The following is a 19,090-nucleotide window of genomic DNA, read 5'->3' as shown; positions in this document are numbered from 1 at the left end:
AATCTCTAATTAACCCAGTTGCAAGAAGAATAAAAGAGGCACATATCACATTCTAACAGAATGAAGGAAATCCAAAGAGGCCAAGGTAAATATTACAAACCACACGCCTTTGTACATTAAGCCAAATTTAACAATGTGTGATTTACCAACATCAGCCCTATGAAAGAGAAAATATCTCAGGATGAACATTAATTTAGCAAAGATCAGGGTTAGAAATGTTTCATTTGTTTAAAAATTTGATTTTAACAAGAATGGCCTAACCCTAACAAGTCTAACTCAATACATGTACTATTAATCCTATTTAATGCCCATTCTTAGTGGCTGCAAGAAGTCACACCATGATATAGCTTATTGAGTCTGCTTTTAATTATCTGAAACACATATCAGTGCCTATAGCCCATGGTAACTAGCATGTAATTATGAACCTTGCAAAAGAAATGAATATAAAACTAAGAATATAACTACAAGGCCGGGACCTTCATTATTTGTTAGAAGAGAACTTAAAGAGTAATACCTCTTGCTGCTTAACTAAACAACCAAAACTAGTTGAGGCTGAGCAAAGACTGAAATACCCAGGTGGGGAATGGTGTTTAGGCTTCCCTCTGTGGTGGCCTAAGGCTAGGAGAAGGAAATGATGGCTAAATGCAACACCCATGGAGAAACCCTATGTGGAGAAGCTTTATGAATTCCCTCTTGTATCTGAGTTTTCCATCTTTGTCCATGTATGGGCAATGATATAATGGGACAGCTAGTGATAGAACTGAGGTTTCCTCCCCAGTGAGGGACAAACGTTGAGGCACCCCTAATGTTCTATGCCAATTCTCTGCAGATGGTACAGCTTCCCCCCCCCTTCAGTCTAATATCACAGCACTGATACTTGTTTTTCTGCTGCTCTGCCTTGCCCCCTTTAAGGATTCCTGCGTGTTGCCATTGGGGAAGCCACTTTCTCAAAACCCAGACAGTTGCTCTCCACTCCCTGAACATAAACATGAGATGATAAGCAGAGCCCTGCTGGATTGGGCCAATAGCAGATATAGTCTAATACCTGTTCTCACAGGGCCAACCAAGGCCTTGTGAGAAGCCCACAAGCAGGACCCAAGCACAAGAGCACTTTCCTCTCCTGCTTTTCCAGCAAAAGTTGGTGGCCATCACTGCCTCTGGAGTGAGAGAATACAACGGTTTACATATGTGCTGTGCGAAAAATACATTCTTGGTTCGTCCTCAATTTTCCAACCTTCAAATGCACTGGTATCCATGAGTTCTTGGTATAACAGAGGGAGAGAGACTTTTTTATCTACCTTTTTCATGCTATACATAATAGGATATGCTGAGACCTTTCCTCTTAAGAGGGAATCATTCTAGGTGTCCACCCTACACCTGAACCAAGGAATCCCCACACAGGCTGCTAAAACAAATGACACACCCTACCGCAAGGGGCCACGCTTGAAAGTAAAAGAAAAGTAACCACTGTTTTAAAATTCTCATTTAAAATACATGAATTTTTTATTTCCATTGTTTAACAAGACAAAATGAAGGTTATAAAGTTATCAAAAGTGATGCTGGCATCCATACTTCATCATACTTGCAGACATATAATGTTTGTGAGGAAGTCAACATTTCAGAGACAGACTATGAAGAGACACACATACATATACAGATATATAAACAAACTATACATACATACATGGGTGAATAAATATACATATTTATGGGCATACAGTATACAGACAAGATACTATACAGTTGCAGTAAGTGCAATATACTGTATAAGGCTATACAAACATTTGAGGGGGAAATCTGATGAAATTATGGTCACCATGGCAACAAGGCTAGAGCGGTCTGTGATGTAACAAAAAGAGATGGTGATAGAGAAAGCGGTACTTGTGTTCACAGGTCCTGTGTGGTGTCTCCCTCTCTCTCACACACACAGTATTTAAACAGAAGACGCATGGGTGAAACCCAGCAAATTCACATATCAGAAAGGCAAAAAGCAGTGGTTTTTTGTGGATAAAAGAGAAATGTGTGCTAGATGAAAAGAAGTGGCATTCTATTTATAGCACATTATAAATAGGCTCTCTATTTTCTTTCACAAGGGAAGGCGAAACTATAGGCAGTCTGCCATGCTGCCATAAACTTTTGCTCCACGCCACTTTTAATCATTGTTTTTCTTTTCTTCATTTATGAGTAAATACCCTATCAAATTGTTGCCCTGAGTCAAACATAAATGTACACTAAAGGAAGAAAAGAAAGGCACAAAGATTCAACAGTAGGTGCAGAAGAGCCCACATGAAAGCATCTGAGCAATCATGTTGGGCCACAGTTATTTTCTCAGCTTGATTAAAATGATAATTTCTGCTCCAGATCTTAGAAAGCGAATTCTCCCTCCCCCCCCTCCATTATATGAAAAGGTGAGTCTCAAAGCAATTCTTATGAAGGATCTTGGACTCTTACGCAAAAAAGTTACAGCCAACCTATAAGTTACACATAGGCTGACAAGTATATTAATATCTGTTATTATCATAAGCTTCATTTCATTCACTGCCATGTAGTCGCTCCTAGGTCACTGTGATGTTTGAATGGTATCACACGAAAGGCATTGTAAAAAGCGAATGAAGCACTTACATTTTATTTCTTATAATTTGCTACGTAGACAAAAACAAACCATGGTTCAAAAGCCATAATAAATTCAGGAAGCAGTCCTATGCACAAGAAACTAGCACCAAGCAGGCCAATGTAAGTTAAGCTAGTGTAAAGTTACACTAGTTGAAATGAGGAAGCCTCTCTGGAATGTCTTCCACTGAACAGGGGCTGGGGACTTAACACTGCTTGAGCCAGGAAGAGCTGGAGATCTGCTGCATCCTAAATTAATCATCCTGAGGATCCTGTCATGGGATAGCCCCTTTAGACCAATGAAGCCATAAGGATAAAATGTCTGTCTACCAATAACCACGTTTGGTTAGTCGCTGTACAACTGCCTCACAGATGCTTCTGTGCTGTTGTGACTGTGAGGTCTTTTTGGTGGAAATAATATATTTTATTGCACACATTTACATCTGCATAAATTTATAGTATACTAGTATAAAAACTAACACCCTGATCCTAACACATCTACTTAAATAACTGTTTTACTTTCATTTAATAGCAGTTACTTCTCAGGAAGTGAGCTTAGAATTGCAGTTTTCAGCTGCACCCCTCAAAGCTCTTACCTGCCCCACATGTTCAAAAGCTACCTATGGCTACAATCCTCTCTACATGTTTACATGGGAATAAGCCTCACTTAACCCTGTAAAGCTTTCTTCTGAATAGACACATCTAGGATTGCATGGGAAATGGTGTGGGTGAGAGACTTAACAGACATCTCTGTGCCTCCTTATCCCTATTTGTTTTGCCTTTGTTCTGTTGCAGTCTACAGATCTGCCTACTGTAGCCTAGCCTCAACTTTTCCATATCAATTGCCTTTCTGGATTCTGGCTCTTATCCTCTAGCTTCTGATTCCTGATCCTTGATTTGGCTCCAGTTCTCTATTTTCCATCACCTCCATCTTTCAACCTTTCTTCATTCCTGAATACATACCTAATCTAAGCTCAAGTACGGCACCCTCAGATCATTTGGATTGATTTGCTTGATTCGCTTCCAGCTTTTCTCAGATTATAAGACAGGCCATCATTGGTTTATAGGAGACCCTGGAAGAGTTCTTAACATTTCTCCAATGAGCACCACTTACTCCCTTGGTCTGATGCCTGCCTTTCCTTCCATGAATTTCCCATTCTTATTACAGCACTCTTATACCACTTCAACACTCATGGCCTTCCCTGAGGAATTCTGGGAACTGTAGTTGATTGATGGTCCACAGAACTACAATTCCCTACACCCTTAACAAACTACAGTAACCAGGATTCTCCGTGACTGTTCAAAGTGGCATAAGAATGATTTAAATGTTTGATGTGGACTGAAACATGACACCAGGTATCTAATACTCATGGAAGGATCAATTTCCCTATTAGCTTTCTATATTAACAGGGCAGTTGGCAACTCCATAGCAGCTCAGGACTTTGCAATATGGATGTAGCAATGTTGCATGTTCTGATGTCAGTGACCCAACTTATGGATAATACCAAGCTTATGAAACCCTCCATAGGTTAGTCTTCTGATCGGGTCTTGTATCCAATGGTATTTTTGCACTAGTGGAAAGCTCTTCTGCTCAGGAAGGGTTGGTTACCAGGTTTTTGCTAATCCTCCTCTATCCACTGCAGCGCCCACCCCATACCTCCTGAAAACTGCTTCTAAGTGTTGGGGAACCCTCTCTAGCAGTATGCGATATGGCATTTTAAATCGCCTTTAAAATGTGGGTCCCAGTGTACAGTCTAAGGGTACATGAGGCCACCACTTGCTGAAGCTAAGCAGGTCTTGGTTCGGTTAGCCCCTGGATGGGTGACCATCCAGTACAATGCTTGGATTCCATGTTGAGATATTAAAAAGTAAGCATGCAAGAAAAGTGAGATGATGCCCTGCCTGTGAAAACTCTGGCAATGTAGTTTGTATGAGATGCTACACATGCGTTGTGAGAGCAGCTGAGTTTGCCTGCAAAATGTACAGTATCAATCCCAATACCAGTAATAGTGCTGGATTCAAGTTATGGATCACTGAATGTTAATAAATGAAAAATCTGTCAATTTAATATGTGAAGGAAATGGGGGGATGGATGAAGGCTGATGAAATCTGTGCTGACATGCTTAATCTTATGAGAAATGTCTTTTATTTTAGACCAGTTGTCTGACTAGATAAACCCCAATGAAACATGCTGCCTAGTGTAAATGAGTAAAATAGTTGTCACTGTGTTTCACCAGTTCATTTTCAGAAAATTTAGAAATTCTAGGCTCCATCAGACCACTTGATTGTTCCTTCGTATGGTGGGTAAAACTTTCCTCCTTTACAAAAACTAAACAATATAAAACAAAGTAGATCAATACCTCCCTCTTGTGGGCACCCAAAAAAGAGAAACACAGATCTCAGTTAATAACCACCTTCACAGCAAACAGTACAAAAACAATTGTACACAACATATTTCAAGTCCACATAAGTTTGTGTGTGCGTTAAAGTTTGAACATCAAAACCAGTAGGGTTTTGGGAACATTTTGTACATCTTTCAAAGAAAGATGAGGCTAAACTTTAGAGGTAGATTTTGCTAGGCTAGGTTCCATCAATTAAGCAGTTCTTAAGCTTTGAAAGGAGGGATGCGGGTCTGCGGAAGCGGACAAACGCCAGCTCCCTCAGCCTTTAAAGCAAGATGAGTGCCGCAATCCCAGAGTCGTTTGTGACTGGACTTAATTGTCAGGGGTCCCTCTACCTTTACCTAAGCTTTGAAAGGTTTTTACACAAGGCAAATAACAATTTTAAGACTGCAGAGTCACAAACTAAGTGTCCTATATCATCTATGTGTCTTGTATAGGTTCTTGTCCATTAAAGACATCAAACTTCACACATTTAACCCCTACCTTCCATACAGAACCAAAATTGGTTCCTCCATCTCTTTTATTTTCTGTCCAGCTGCTGTCCTGTGTCACATTTTCTACCCTGGGATCCACTAATCCTGCTGTAGAGCTCTTCTCTTGCAGAATACCCTGCAACACCTGGCTATAATGACCACCCAACAGACACCTCTTCCTTTATTATTATTATTTTTTACACTTTTCTGGAGTAGCAAAGGGAGACTAAGGTTCTCTCAGAATTGTGGCAACTCACAGATTAAGGGGAATAGTGATGAGGCATGCAATGGGCTGTATCTAACGTTCTCTGTCCGCTAGCGCAATAACTCTTGCACTAGCAGACAGGTGAGTTTTAATGCTGCACAACGAAGGAATCCAAAGCAACAGTGGTGTGAAATGCATACTCAGAAGCACAATTCACTTTAAGGAAACATCATAGCAGTAGCTTTGATTCAACTCATTTCCTTCCAGCTTCCTCCACCACAGGACAACTGTTACTTTTTATGATGCTTCTGTACTTTCCCCTTTGCCGGAATTGCTTTGACTTGATCTAATATTGATGTCATTCAGTGAATCACCTGACAGTCTTTCTGAGCTGTTTTGATTGCACTAGCAATATATCAATGCCAGTCAGAAAATAGCAGGGAAAATGGAACTTCCTCCATTTCCCTTTCATAAAAATAAGCAAGATATTCACTTAAATAATAGTGTGGATTCCAGCTCCATCTAGTGGCTGTTACAGTGAACAGTGCAATGGAAGAGTATAAACAACATCCAAGCAATTTCATTTCCAAATTAAAAGCTGGAAATTATGGATAGACAAAGAACAAAACTTCAAAGGACAGATTTCATATTCACAAACATACTGTAATCTGGACTTTGATGCTGTCAAGTGAAAATACATGTAGCTGGTTTGCTGTGCTCATTATAAAGCATTACCAAAATGCACCAGCCTAATTTTAAGACTCCGAGAAGCAAAGAACAAATTTCACAAGCTGACCCTCCCTAGAGATCTTCTTAAAGTTATAACCTATTACTAGGGAAGAGGGAGAAATTCGATTCACTTCATATGCAAAGTCAGATGTATCAAATTTGCCATTTCGGAAACAACTCGAGAGCTGAAAAACAGAATCCTTCAAAATTCGCACTTATCTGAATTTGCAATGCAGTTCTCCAACAATTTTTTTGAAATGTGCATAAATGAACATATTACTTAAAAGAACACACAAATGCATTATATTCAGAGAAATTGCTTGCAAAAATGTGTGCATTAGTCAAAACTGCATACAAAATGTGTTTATTCAGGAGAAATGTGCACAAAAGTACTGAAAAAAAATTCACAAGGGTTTTATAGCAGAAAAATCTGCAAGTTGTGGAGAGCTGATTTTAAGATTGGAAAAATGATAACTGAGAAAACCAAAAGTGATGAGCCTCCTACTCACTAAGCTGCTACATATACATGCCTTTCAGACCTACAAATGGAACTCTGAAGGACTGGTGCAGGAAAGTAGTAATGGTCAGTGAGGCAGAGTGAGAAGGAGTGTGCAGCTGGCTGGGGTTCCTCCGGATACCAAAAAGGGGGAGGGGCGAGGCAATGGGGAAGATGGCACGGGTTGGGTGCAGTGGCTGTCAATCTGACACTCCTTGCCACCTTGCCTCTGTCCCTCTTGGGAAATCAAGGGCAACCTTGGCATTGGGAAGTCAGACTTCCAGAACCACCCAACTCCATCCTGCTCCACCAACCACTGATGGGAATAAATCAGACAACTTGGCAAAAATAAGAAAAGAAGAAACCCACCAGCACCTCGCTGCTAAAAAGAAGAAGCGAGATTTGGTTGCCTCAAGTGCCCAGATGACTTGATGAACCTTGACTTAAGGCGATGTACCATTTGTGGTCTGCCTCATGCAAAAAAAAAATGTGCAAGGTCTGTGGGGTTGCTTGTGGGTCGAATCTGTCTCAAGATCCTAGTTGCTGGGGCTTAGAGATTATTATACCCCCCACACTGTGGTTCAACGCCCTGTGCCTGACTCTGCATTGGGGGGGAGGGCGAAAGTCCCATTCATTTTGATGAGAGTTTTTTCCCGAGTGCACCCTGTGCCCTCCCCAAAATTTCCCTGGAGGGTTGGGGGAACACCTAGAGCGATTTAGAGGGTATTGGTGGGAGTAGGGGTGAGTTCCATTGCACAAGCAGAAATCCTTGAGCTAATGGAACATGTTAGTTGGATACTGCCCAAGTATTAAAGAGCTGGTCTTTAGAGGTTAGGCTAGTGCATACATCCCACTTACATGAAGGCATGCACATGGGGCCCTATAGTCACTATTCCTCAAACTTACATGGCATCTGCACAGAGAAAACTGCATTGCCCCACCCATCCATAGGCATTGCGCACAGCACCAGGGTTCACTGCTCTGTAATCTTACCAAGTGGCCTGAAAATTCAGAAGTATAAACAAACAGTAGGATACTATCAATGGCTAGAGCTTTGCGTTCCTTTGACTCTCTTCCATCCATTTTGCTATAATCCAGCCAGAATGTGGCATTTCTTTAGAGTTCCTGCAACGTTCTAGTTTCACAAACGCAAAACAAAAGAGATGCGGGGAAGGATTCAAATATTGCCTTCATACTTTGGGTCTGAGAAAAGACACTAATAACACTTAAGTGAAGTCCCTGTTCCTCCAGTTCCTCAATCCTAAACATGCTGCATGTTTCGGATTGCTGCGTAAGTAATTTTATATTTTAAATCTTGCACCTACGTAAAACACTACTAGATAGGATCTGACATTCATCTAATAAAGCTAAATATCCATATCTTCTTATCTTTCTTCAAGTTATATACATAGAACGATTATTCTACCGACTTCTCTGCTGCCTCTGCAGTTGTGAAATCTTTGTAATATATTGTAAGTAGTAGTATTTAAACTGGGTAGTTTTAAAACACGATTTATCTATCTATTGACCTACCTACCTACCTGCCTACTTTCTCAACATTGCATCCTATTCTCTAATGTGACTATGGCTCGGTGTAAACATGCAGCAAAATAGGTGGCAGAATGCTAAGGTGGTATAATTAGTGCTGACTTTCAGCTCAACATGAAAATTATATATATAGGCTTTGTTTTGTTAAACATATCACTGCCAGTTTCGTAGTTGTGGTGAAGAGGCACTTCTTGTAATTGATGCTATGCTGTTTAGACTCCCTCTCCATCTCACAATGCCAATCACCTGAATCTCCCCTATTTTCCCTCTTGCAGAACTATAAAGGACTCTTCCACTTCATACAGGGCCATCTTAAGCATATCCGGCACCGGGTTCAAAGATCCCTCCAGTGCCGCCGCCCCCCCCCCCCCCGTTTCCCAGAGTTGTCGACCTTTTCCCAAGCCTCTGTGGGGATTGCTCTCCTCCAGCTGAGGCTTGGGAAGGAAGCCTGCATGCCTGCCAGTCATATAGTTGGCGGGGTGCAGCTTCCATCCTAAGCCTCTGCAGGGATCGCTCTCCTCCCATGGAGGCTTGGGAGGCAATCTGCACACCCACCAGTCATATGGTTGACGGGCACAGCTGGTGGGTGTGCAGGGAAAAGGGAGGCCGCCGTCAAAGCCGCACAACTCCCCCACTCGATGGGGAGTCCCTGAGAGGCCAGCGCCCTGGTACAATGTGCCAGTAAGCCCAATAGGAAAGACGGCTCTGACTTCATAGTATAGGTGGGAAATACCACATTTGAATCCCTCCCCCTTGCTAAAACCAAAACCTCCTTGCAAAGAGAAAACTAGTACACTGGCATGAAAAGTTCCAAGCCATCCCTTTGCCTAATGCTTAGCTTTCTGTCTTTAACACAATGGAGCATTCAAATATGAAATACCCTGTGAAGCAGTGCCGATCACTCGAACATCTCAGCACCTGAGCACCTTTTACTGCTGCATTTGTAAGCTAAGTTTCCAGGGTGGGGCTATGTAGATGTATGCTTAAGGGAGAAAACCCTGTCTGCTCACCAGAAAAAGAGCTATCCTTTACTTACTCTAACAGTTAGAGCCCAACTGAATTGACTTATTTGCTGACAAATAAGAAGGTTCATTTTGGAGACAATATTGTAGTGTGGGTAAATCCTGTACCAACACAACAAAACAGCTATGGGGGGACAGGGAGATCCAAGAACTTAAGTGCCAGCTGCACAAACTGATGTAGTTCCCAACATGTTTTGAGAAAGGAAGAAAAATACATGTTTTTTTTGTTTGTTTTTTTAATAAAAAACTGCTTTGGACAACTTTTGTCTTCCAGTTCACCCAAAGCAGGGGTAGGCAACCTAAGGCCTGTGGGCTGGATGCCCCAATCACCTTCTCAATCCGGCCCGCGGACAGTCTGGAATCAGCGTGTTTTTACATGAGTAGAATGTGTCCTTTTATTTAAAATGCATCTTTGGGTTATTTGTGGGGCATAAGAATTCGTTCATTCCACCCCCCCCCTATAGTCTGGCCCACTACATTGTCTGAGGGACGGTGGACTGGCCCACGGCTGAAAAAGGTTGCTGACCCTGACCTAACGTCTGCTTTGGAACCACCTCTATTTGTGCAGCTGTCTGAGATGTTCTTGTTCTTGGGAGCCAAACATGCCCAGTCCTCCTAGGTGACTTGCCTGTGTGATTGTGGTGACTCAGGGTCTTGGAGGGAACTTAAGCAGGATACCCTCAGCAGACCCATCTCCTCCTTGCTTCTTTTCCTACTGCCCATTCAGTCACCATTTTCCGCAGGGCCCAACCACCCAAAGGCAGAGTGCATAGCAAGCAAAGGATGCTAATTTATCTCCTCCTTCTGGTCCAGCAAACAGGTAGTAAAAACCACGAGAAGGATCTGTGGGACCAGGAGGCTTCTGGGATTAGCAGTGGGCCTCCAACAGTATGTGGGCCTTGGCCAGTGCCCAATAACACCTAGCGGACAGGAAAACCCATTAGTGAGGTGATTTGCAGAGAGCACATTGAACCCCCTGTCATTCACAATATATGGGAATTCCTTCCATGAATACCAGGCTTCCTCAACCTTGGCCATCCAGATGTTTTTGGCCTACAACTCCCATGATCCCTAGCCTGCAGGACCAGTGGTCAGGGATGATGGGAATTTAGTCTCAAAACAACTGGAGGGCCGAGGTTGAGGAAGTCTGATGTATACCCTGCTCATTGCAATGTTTTTGCCAGTTTATAAAAATGCAAGGTATTACTTTATAGTCCCACTACTATTATATAGAAGCAAGAGCTGATGAAAAATGAGCTGCCACATGCAGAAAACAAAATATATTGCAGCTTCGCTAAAATGTATGTGTATATATATATATATATGTGTGTATATATGTATAGACAGACAGATATACCTGCTAATCATGCACCAAGCTCAAAACAGATGCACGTATAATTACAATACAATAGGTCAAAGTTCAAATGGTATATACAAAGTCAGTGAGAAATAAAGTAGAAAAAGTTGTACGTGAAATATTTAAAAGAAATATATGTTATAAACAGCATCGATTAAATTGATAAATTGTTGATAAAAAAATACACCACAGGACCATTTTCCCCTCAAAAAAAAGCTCACAGCATTCAGCTAGTATATAAAGTATGAAAGGTCAGCACATTTATATTACAGAATGAAGAGGAGACAAACAGAGATTTTAAATGAATTAACAGCAAAGAAAGTCTTGACATGATACTGGAAAGGGTAGAATTTCTTTGCTTATGAGAGAGAGAGAGAGAGAAGAGAGAGAGAGAGAGAGAGAGAGAGGAGAGAAGAGCACATATACAGGCATACAAACAGAAATCAAACCAAATTTTACAGCAACAGATGACAGACACACAGAGAGGTGAGAAAATTTGGCATGTTGCATCACAGGAAGTCATTCACGATTGGCTAACGATGGTACCTGGCTCGGTTGCAGATCGCTGGCTTGCCTGAGAGGAGTAACGGAGGGAGGAGGCACACCTGATGTGGATGCAGATCGTCCTAATCTGCAGCTTCCTTTCGGCTCTGGAAAGGAAAGGAAACAGGTCAGAGATCAAGTTCTGGAGTCCCTTGTCCAAATCCAGACAGCCACGGAAAAGCATATTTGTAAATGTCAGCAGTTTATGATGTTCTCGTTTCTCTTTTGCTCTCTACGTATATTCTGGCAGCGTGGTCTAGCTTGCTGCCCTCCAACAGTTCCCAACTTTTTTTGTTTTTGAGATTTGCCTCAAAGAAGCCCTTGATTCTCCACCACAAGGGCCTATGGAACAGAACCCGCTGTCAGCAAAACACAGCTCAGACATGTGCTTAGCAGGAAGTGGATTTGATCTCCTTCATGTGACTCTGGAAATAGGGATCATGTGCAGGGGGGCACACTGACATCAAGATGCTCAGGGTGCCATGCTGAGACGAGGTCACTGGCACTGGCATCACAATAAAAGCTCTCGCCCCTCCCTTGTCAGCCTTCTTCGGTGTGGCATCCCACCTACCTGCTCTAGGTTGAGAATCAACTTTGGCTGGCAGCTTCTTTGGAGCACTGAGTAGTCCCCCACCCCACAAAAAATCCCCGATTGGCCATGTTGTTCCCTCTTTTTCCACACAGTCTATCTCTGGGTGTGATTTGGCAGATTGGCTTTCGTAATGGCTGGCAGGAAGTACAAGCAGGAAATCGCAGGTAAGCTGAATGATTGGCCAGCACTTGAGGCCCTTGCGAGTGCCACCAGAACACCTCTTGCTGTCTGGCTTGAGCTAGCTACAACTGAATGGTCCTGGGGTCCATTGGTCATACCCCACTGAACACCAGCTGGCAGGAGTAAAATTGACCACAGTGCCCCCTCAGCTCCTCTTCAGCAGTAGGCACTGAAGATCTGGGCCTAGCCAATCAAATAGTTTTGAGCATGTTATATCACTGTAAAGTGACAGAGGGTGAACTCAATATCATTTCTCCAGCACTGTGCAGCCTCCCTGGTTGCTCTCAATTCCTGATTTGAAAAAGCCCTGTGGGAGCAGTTACCTCATGACTTCTTCCCATGGGCTATCATTGACGCTTAGGCATCCAGGAAGGCTACAGACTGCACACTGCTGGAGAGGTTATTTGTAGAATGAACGAAAGGACACTCGCAAATACTGCCCAACCGCCTCAAAAATAAGGCAAGCGCATCAAAAACCATACACCTCACCCAATAAAATTTCACCCATGTTTTCTGTCCCTTTGATATTTTTGAACGCAATTCCATTTCTCATTAATTGACAGAGAATTATTGGGGTAGGGGGGTTTGGCCCATCTCTGCTTCTTGTAGGCAATGTGGCCTTCTTTAGTTTTGTTGATGTGAAAAACTGCAAGGTCTTGTCTACCACAGCTTCTGAATTGTTTGTTTCCAGAAAATGGAAATGCTAGCATTCTCAGTTGGGCCCATACATCATCGTGGAAGATTATCACATCTTCAGTAGCAAAAAAAAAAAAAAAAAAAAATCCCCTTTCATCTGGCATCAAAGGAATAGAATGTATCATACTCAGAGAGAATGGTTGTTCCTTTTAAAGAATCTACCTTGCCTTATATTTCTAGCATGGTGTGCCTGTTGCAGCTTTCAGGCTACAATCCAATACACACTCGCCTGAGAATAAATCTCATTGAATGGGTAGCAAGTAGATATGTATTAGATAAGGATTTCATTGCCAGTTTTCTAGTACTAATAATTTCCTGATACTGCTCCCAGCACCTTCTATGTCCATTATTCTAAACTCAAAACAAAAAGTGATTGTTATTTATAATCTTTTAAAAACTATTTTCTTTATTAAAAAATCAAGTAAGAAAATAGAAACAAATTAAAATAATTCAAATTATTTACTGGCACCTTAGTTAGGAAATAGCCTATTTCCTTCTCATGTGAACACGCCTCTGTATGTTTATTCCCATTCGATCCAAATGCTGCATCTTAATTGCTTTATGTAATAATGGAGCTGTATGTCATATAGAATTGTAGAGTTGGAAGGGACCCTGAGGATCATCTAGTCCAGGAATATATAGCTGTCCCATACAGTGATTGAACCTGCAACCTTGGCGTAATAACAACAACACCAACAACAACAACAACTATTATTATTATTATTATTATTATTATTATTATTATTATTATTATTATTATATTATTATTATTTGTATGCTGTCTATTTGACTGGGTTGTCCAAGCCACTCTGGGTGGCTCCCAACAGAATATTAAAACATGACAAAACGCCATGCTCTAACCAACTGAGCTATGTGTGTGTGTTTCAATGAGTAGGTAGGCTACATTTTCAGTAGTTTCATCGTACCCGTGATCAGCAGTGGAGGCTGCTTGACTCTAGATGTCACTGCACTGCCAGATTCCTTCTCAATTTTCCTCTCCAACTCTGGGAGAGGAAACTCTGATAACTCCACCCTCCTCTGCTAATCCCTCCAACTAATATAGTTATTAACAAATGCAAAACACTACACCAAGTGTTTCTGTTTCCTCAGGGTCCCTTCCAACTTTACAGTTCTATGACTGTATAGCTTGGTCTCTTCTCTCTCTCTCTCTCTCTCTCTCTCTCTCTCTCTCTCTCTCTCTCTCTACCTATCACATTTATATCCCACCTTTTCTCTAAGGAGGTCATGGTGGCATGCACAGTTCTCTTCCCATTTTATTCTCACAACAACCCTGCGAGGTAGGTTAGGCTGAGAGACCGTGAATGACCCACAGTCATCCAGTGAGTTTCATGGCTGATCAGGGATTTGAACCTTGGTCTCCCAGGTCTTAGTCCAGTACTCTAGCCACTACACCACACTGGCTTTCTCTAAAAAGAAGGCACAGAGTATTATTACTTTTTAAAATTGAATTTATATACAGTACAGCCCTTACCCGGGGGTCTCAGGGCGGTTCACAGAATAAATCAAGATATAAAACCACAAAATATCTAATAAAACAACAACAACAACAACCCAATAGCGCCCCTAGTAGTAATTTTACTACTTTGCACTTGTTCCCAGTAGACAATCTAGTCTCTTTCCAAGTAGGAACAGGGCTGGTCCACCTATAAGGCAGACTGAGGCAACTGCCTCAAGCGGCAGAATCCCCTGGGGAAGTGAGGAGAAGCAGTGGCAGCAGCTTCTAGCATGTTCTTGTGGGAGTTCCATGAAATCTCACTAGAAGCCACTTCCACGTGACTCTGGTGAGCAAGTCTTTGATGGAAGGGCAGCAGCAGGAGGGAGTGGCAACTAAAGAGACAACTCTGCAATGCCTTGCATTCTTCCCCTCACTGTCACAGGGCACCAGAAAGTTTGGGGATGCCCCCCTTCTCCCTGCCTAGGACATCTGGGGCTTATCGGATGATGGAAGGTGGCAGTGCTGTGAGCAGCACCACAAGCAGGGGGGGAGGAAGGGGGGCAGGGGGTGTAGCCTGCCTGCAAATCCCAAGCCTACCCTGAGCCATCGGAGGGAAGGGGGGGAGACTACCCACTTTGCCAGTGGCATCCCCCCTTTCCCCTTTATTTTGACAGCTGGGGGAGGCTTGGGTGTCGGGCTGGGAGGTGCGCCGAATGTCCACCATTGGCGGCTCACTCCGCCCCCGGCTGCAGGGTGTGTGCACTGCTGCGTGCACCCGAGAGGCTATCCTGCACCTGGGAGGGCACCCTCCGTGCCCCAACCCCCTCGGGAGTGGGCCCGCCCTGGGCAGGGCCAGCATATGCTCCGCCGCTGACCACAAGCAGCCACGGGCGACTTGAGCACAGCCACCATTTTAATTTCCCACAATGCCTCAAGGATAATAATAATAATAATAATAAAATAATAATATAATAATATAATATTTATTGTACCCCGCCCATCTGGCTGGGTTTCCCCAGCCACTCTGGGTGGCTTCCAACAGATATTAGGATACATTAAAATGTCACAGATTAAAAACGTCCCTGAATAGGGCTGCCTTCAGATGTCTTCTGAATGTAAGGTAGTTGTTTATCTCTTTGACATGAGATGGGAGGGCGTTCCACAGGGCGGGCGCCACTACCGAGAAGGCCCTACCGAGAAGGATGCTGTGTTAGGTCCATTGTGGGGAATTACTACAGTGGCTAGACTCAGTCACACAGCTCTATTCACCAGATCTTTCTTTTTTAAAATGGGGGGGGGCAAGGTAGGCATCAGCGGAAACCTGGCAGCTACCCAAAGATTCCAGGTGCTGATTTCAGCCCTGTACAAAAGTAAATTGGGGGTGGGAGGAAGAGGATTTCAATCCAGATTCTTGTCCAATAAGCCCTAAAGTCTAGGCCTGGAGTACCAGCAATAAAATATGCAGCAGATGACATGACTTTAATTGTATACGCATTGCACATCTCTGGGTAGACACTTTCAGGAAAGGCAGCAGACACTGGTTAATTTGCTGACAAACTGGCAAAGGAAGTTAGTAAAGTGGTTTTCTCCTGCTGATCAAAAGAAGAAGAAGAAGAATTTGCTATTCTCCTTGCATTAGATGGAGGTGAACGAAGGCAAATGTCTTAGCATCCTTTTTGTCAACATTTAGACCTTAATATCTAAGATTAATAATGTATTAGCATCATTCCTCTCTAATCCTAAGCACCTTCACTAAGCGCACAACTGTTTTACTTGCAAATCGTTTTCACCCAAATTTAAACGATCTGGCCAAGTGCCAACTTTGCAATGTTAAGAAATGAAAAATAAAACCACAAGTAAACATTATACAGTGTGGGGCAGCATCTTAAAATGGAGCACAGTACATCTTTGCAGCAGTAGGTGGCAGTGCAAAATGCCTTATATCCTAAGCAGGCTGCAACCTTCTGGAAAAAGCTGTTTGAAACATCCACAGTTGAGTTCGATGAAGCCTCCCATTTTGCCGACCCCCTGTGGTTTTCCACTGAAACAGCAATGGCATGTTTTTGAGGCTGCAGTGTTTTTCTTTTTTCTTTTTTTTAAAAAATCACTGACAGCTATTCCTCTAAAAAGCCTCCTGAGGCAGAGACCTGAAATGAAACGTCCCTGAGAAATTATCTAAGAGGCGAGGGGATGACACATAGCAATGAAACGCAGCAGCGAACGCAGTGTCCAAGGTCACCTTAATATTTACAAACTCAGAGGGGAAATAGCCTAGTTTCAAAGGTACAGCGTCCCAGCACATGGGCTATAATGACACAGGCTGGGAGCAATTGAAACTTGAATGGCGCCACGCAGTATCAGAAGTGGAAGTCGGCAAGGGGGGGATCAGGTGAACCAGATCTGATGCTGCGGGAATGCACAGCTGTGCCTCCACATGAAAGGGGACTTGGAAGGGAGGATGGCCGCCTGCCCTCCGCTTTCACACTGAAGATAACAAGGGACTAGTGTGAAGGCTCTACGTCCCACTGTGCAACACCAGAACCAGCTGGGTCCTGCTGAGCTGCTAGGCGGCTCAGCTGCACGGATCCTGCTGTCTGCCGATGCAGCAGGCAAGGGGAACTGCACAGAGCCAGAATTGCTTGCACTTCAGCTCAAGTGAGAATGAGGAAGCTGAGCCCTTCAGGCCTCTCTGTCCAGGCCTTGGGAATCCCCCAGTCCACATACTCTCACCAACCCTGCTCCATAGAAGAAGAGAGAGAGAGAGAGAGGAGGAGGAGTTTGGATTTGATATCCCCGCTTTATCACTACCTGAAGGAGTCTCAAAGCAGCTAACATTCTCCTTTCCCTTCCTCCCCCCCCAACAAACACTCTGTGGGGTGAGTGGGGCTGAGAGACTTCAAAGAAGTGTGACTAGTGCAAGGTCACCCAGCAGCTGCATGTGGAGGAGCGGAGACACAAATCCTGTGTCCCCAGATTACAAGTCTACTGCTCTTAACCACTACACCACACTGGCTCACTCTCCTTGAGTGTTTTTGCCTGGTTGGGACATGTGCTGTGATCATGCCTCCTGCTGGACTGGATGGAAGATGGTGTGTATAGAGCCATCTTCCTTTTGTGGGTTGAAACAAAGGGTCCCGTCCATTGCTCTTCATACTTTTTCCTAGGGCCACATCCACCTTTGGGAATGTGAGGCTGAACAGTGTTTCCATCCCTGAGCCACAGCTCCGAGCTACCCCTCATATGTATTATGGGTAGGTATTCTCTCCTACTTTTTAAAATTGCAGAGTCATCCGATCCTCAAAACTAATCTTACACAACACATCTGCTTCTATGCTTAGTAGAGATAAGGCATCCAACCTTCCATGTTGCATATTTCTGTTGGGATTTAAAAAAATATACTTCAACTGAGAAAATGAACACCCAGCTGAGCAACTGGAGACCATTAGTGTTAAAAATCTAGGAATGGAAAATTTCTGTGGTGCCCCACTTCCCTCATGCCCTTAGCATGTACTTGTTTTGCTCAATGGGTAAACCAGCCCTGCCTGACAGTCACCCCAACCATGCCCCTTAACTCCTACACTTTGCTCCACATGCAACTGTGCCAAGCTAGGACTTGGGCCAGCATCACTGTAGTGTCCTGTAGGTTTGAGCAGGGTACTGACCATATGAAGATACCTTACATTGAGTCTGCCCTAATACCAGGAAGCCAGCAGGGGTCAAGATAACTTCAAAAGTTTATCGGTCAGCAACAGATCAACAGCTCAGCAGAGCAACTAAGACTTGTTAGCAGGTAAGACTAAGGTTCCAGCTAGTTTCCAATTAATTATGGAAGGAACCACACCCAGGAGGAGTGCAGTCACACTACAGTGACCAAGGAAGAAAACCCTAGTATGCATTAACTACACACTCTAATAGGAAGTAAACTTCACATTTGTTGCATGTAAGGAGCAGGGGCTCTGGGGAGATGCAAATGCATTACTTTACACCAGATTCCCTCAACAACCAGCCACAATCTACAATGGTAACTCTGGATGTGAACGGGATCTGTTCCGGAGCCTCGTTCACATCATGAGCAGCCGCATCCTGAGCGCCACGCGTGACGTCATTTGACATGTCTGTGCATGCGCGAATCGCCGAACCTGGAAGTAACCCGTTCCGGTACTTCCGGGTTCAGCGGGTTCGTAACCCGTGACGAACACAACATGCGTTTCGTAACAAGAGGTACGACTGTATTTCCTCCCTGTAACCGGTGGACAGGACAACATCCTCATAGTACACTGCAAACTGGTACCCAAAATGAAAAGTGCGGCTCCTTCGGTACACGTGTACACTTGAGGACACATTTTAACAATCTGATTCTGAGAACCGTCCTCAAAAGCTGGTCTACGTGGGATTACATCCCCCTGAATCCATGCACATAAAAAAGATTGTTATAAAGCAGAAACATTTTCTGGAAGTGTTACAAAATATTGTGATTGATTGACTTTTGACATCTGGGGTTAGCTAAATAAGGGGCAATTTTAAATACTGATCCCAACCCACTATGATCAGCTGTGCTGTGGGTTTATTTGCAAAATTAAGGATGCTCATTTCAGGTGGTGCTACTGATTCAGTATTATCTTAAAGAAATAATGCCTTGTCTCAATGCCTACAGAAATTCGACTGTGTTTTCAGCTTTATAATCATTTTGTTCACCATCTCAAGTCATTAACAGATCAGTTTGCCTGCACGAGTTTCAAACTCCAGCCGTTTGTGATAACTGTAGATATACAGCTGTGTTA

General features: G+C 43.3%; 1 protein-coding gene across 1 annotated transcript in view; it reads right to left on the bottom strand.

Annotated features, from left to right (window-relative positions):
- The window catches only part of NYAP2 (neuronal tyrosine-phosphorylated phosphoinositide-3-kinase adaptor 2), a 134,991-nt gene that overhangs the window by 8,867 nt on the left and 107,034 nt on the right, over positions 1-19,090 (bottom strand). The window contains 1 exon segment of the mRNA XM_033150273.1: positions 11,389-11,492. Within this exon segment, the coding sequence (XP_033006164.1) occupies positions 11,389-11,492 (104 nt within the window).

Source organism: Lacerta agilis, chromosome 5 (genome assembly GCF_009819535.1).
Source record: "Lacerta agilis isolate rLacAgi1 chromosome 5, rLacAgi1.pri, whole genome shotgun sequence".
In the NCBI taxonomy this organism is placed as follows: Eukaryota; Metazoa; Chordata; class Lepidosauria; order Squamata; family Lacertidae; genus Lacerta; species Lacerta agilis.
This window is presented reverse-complemented; position numbering and strand designations above follow the sequence as displayed.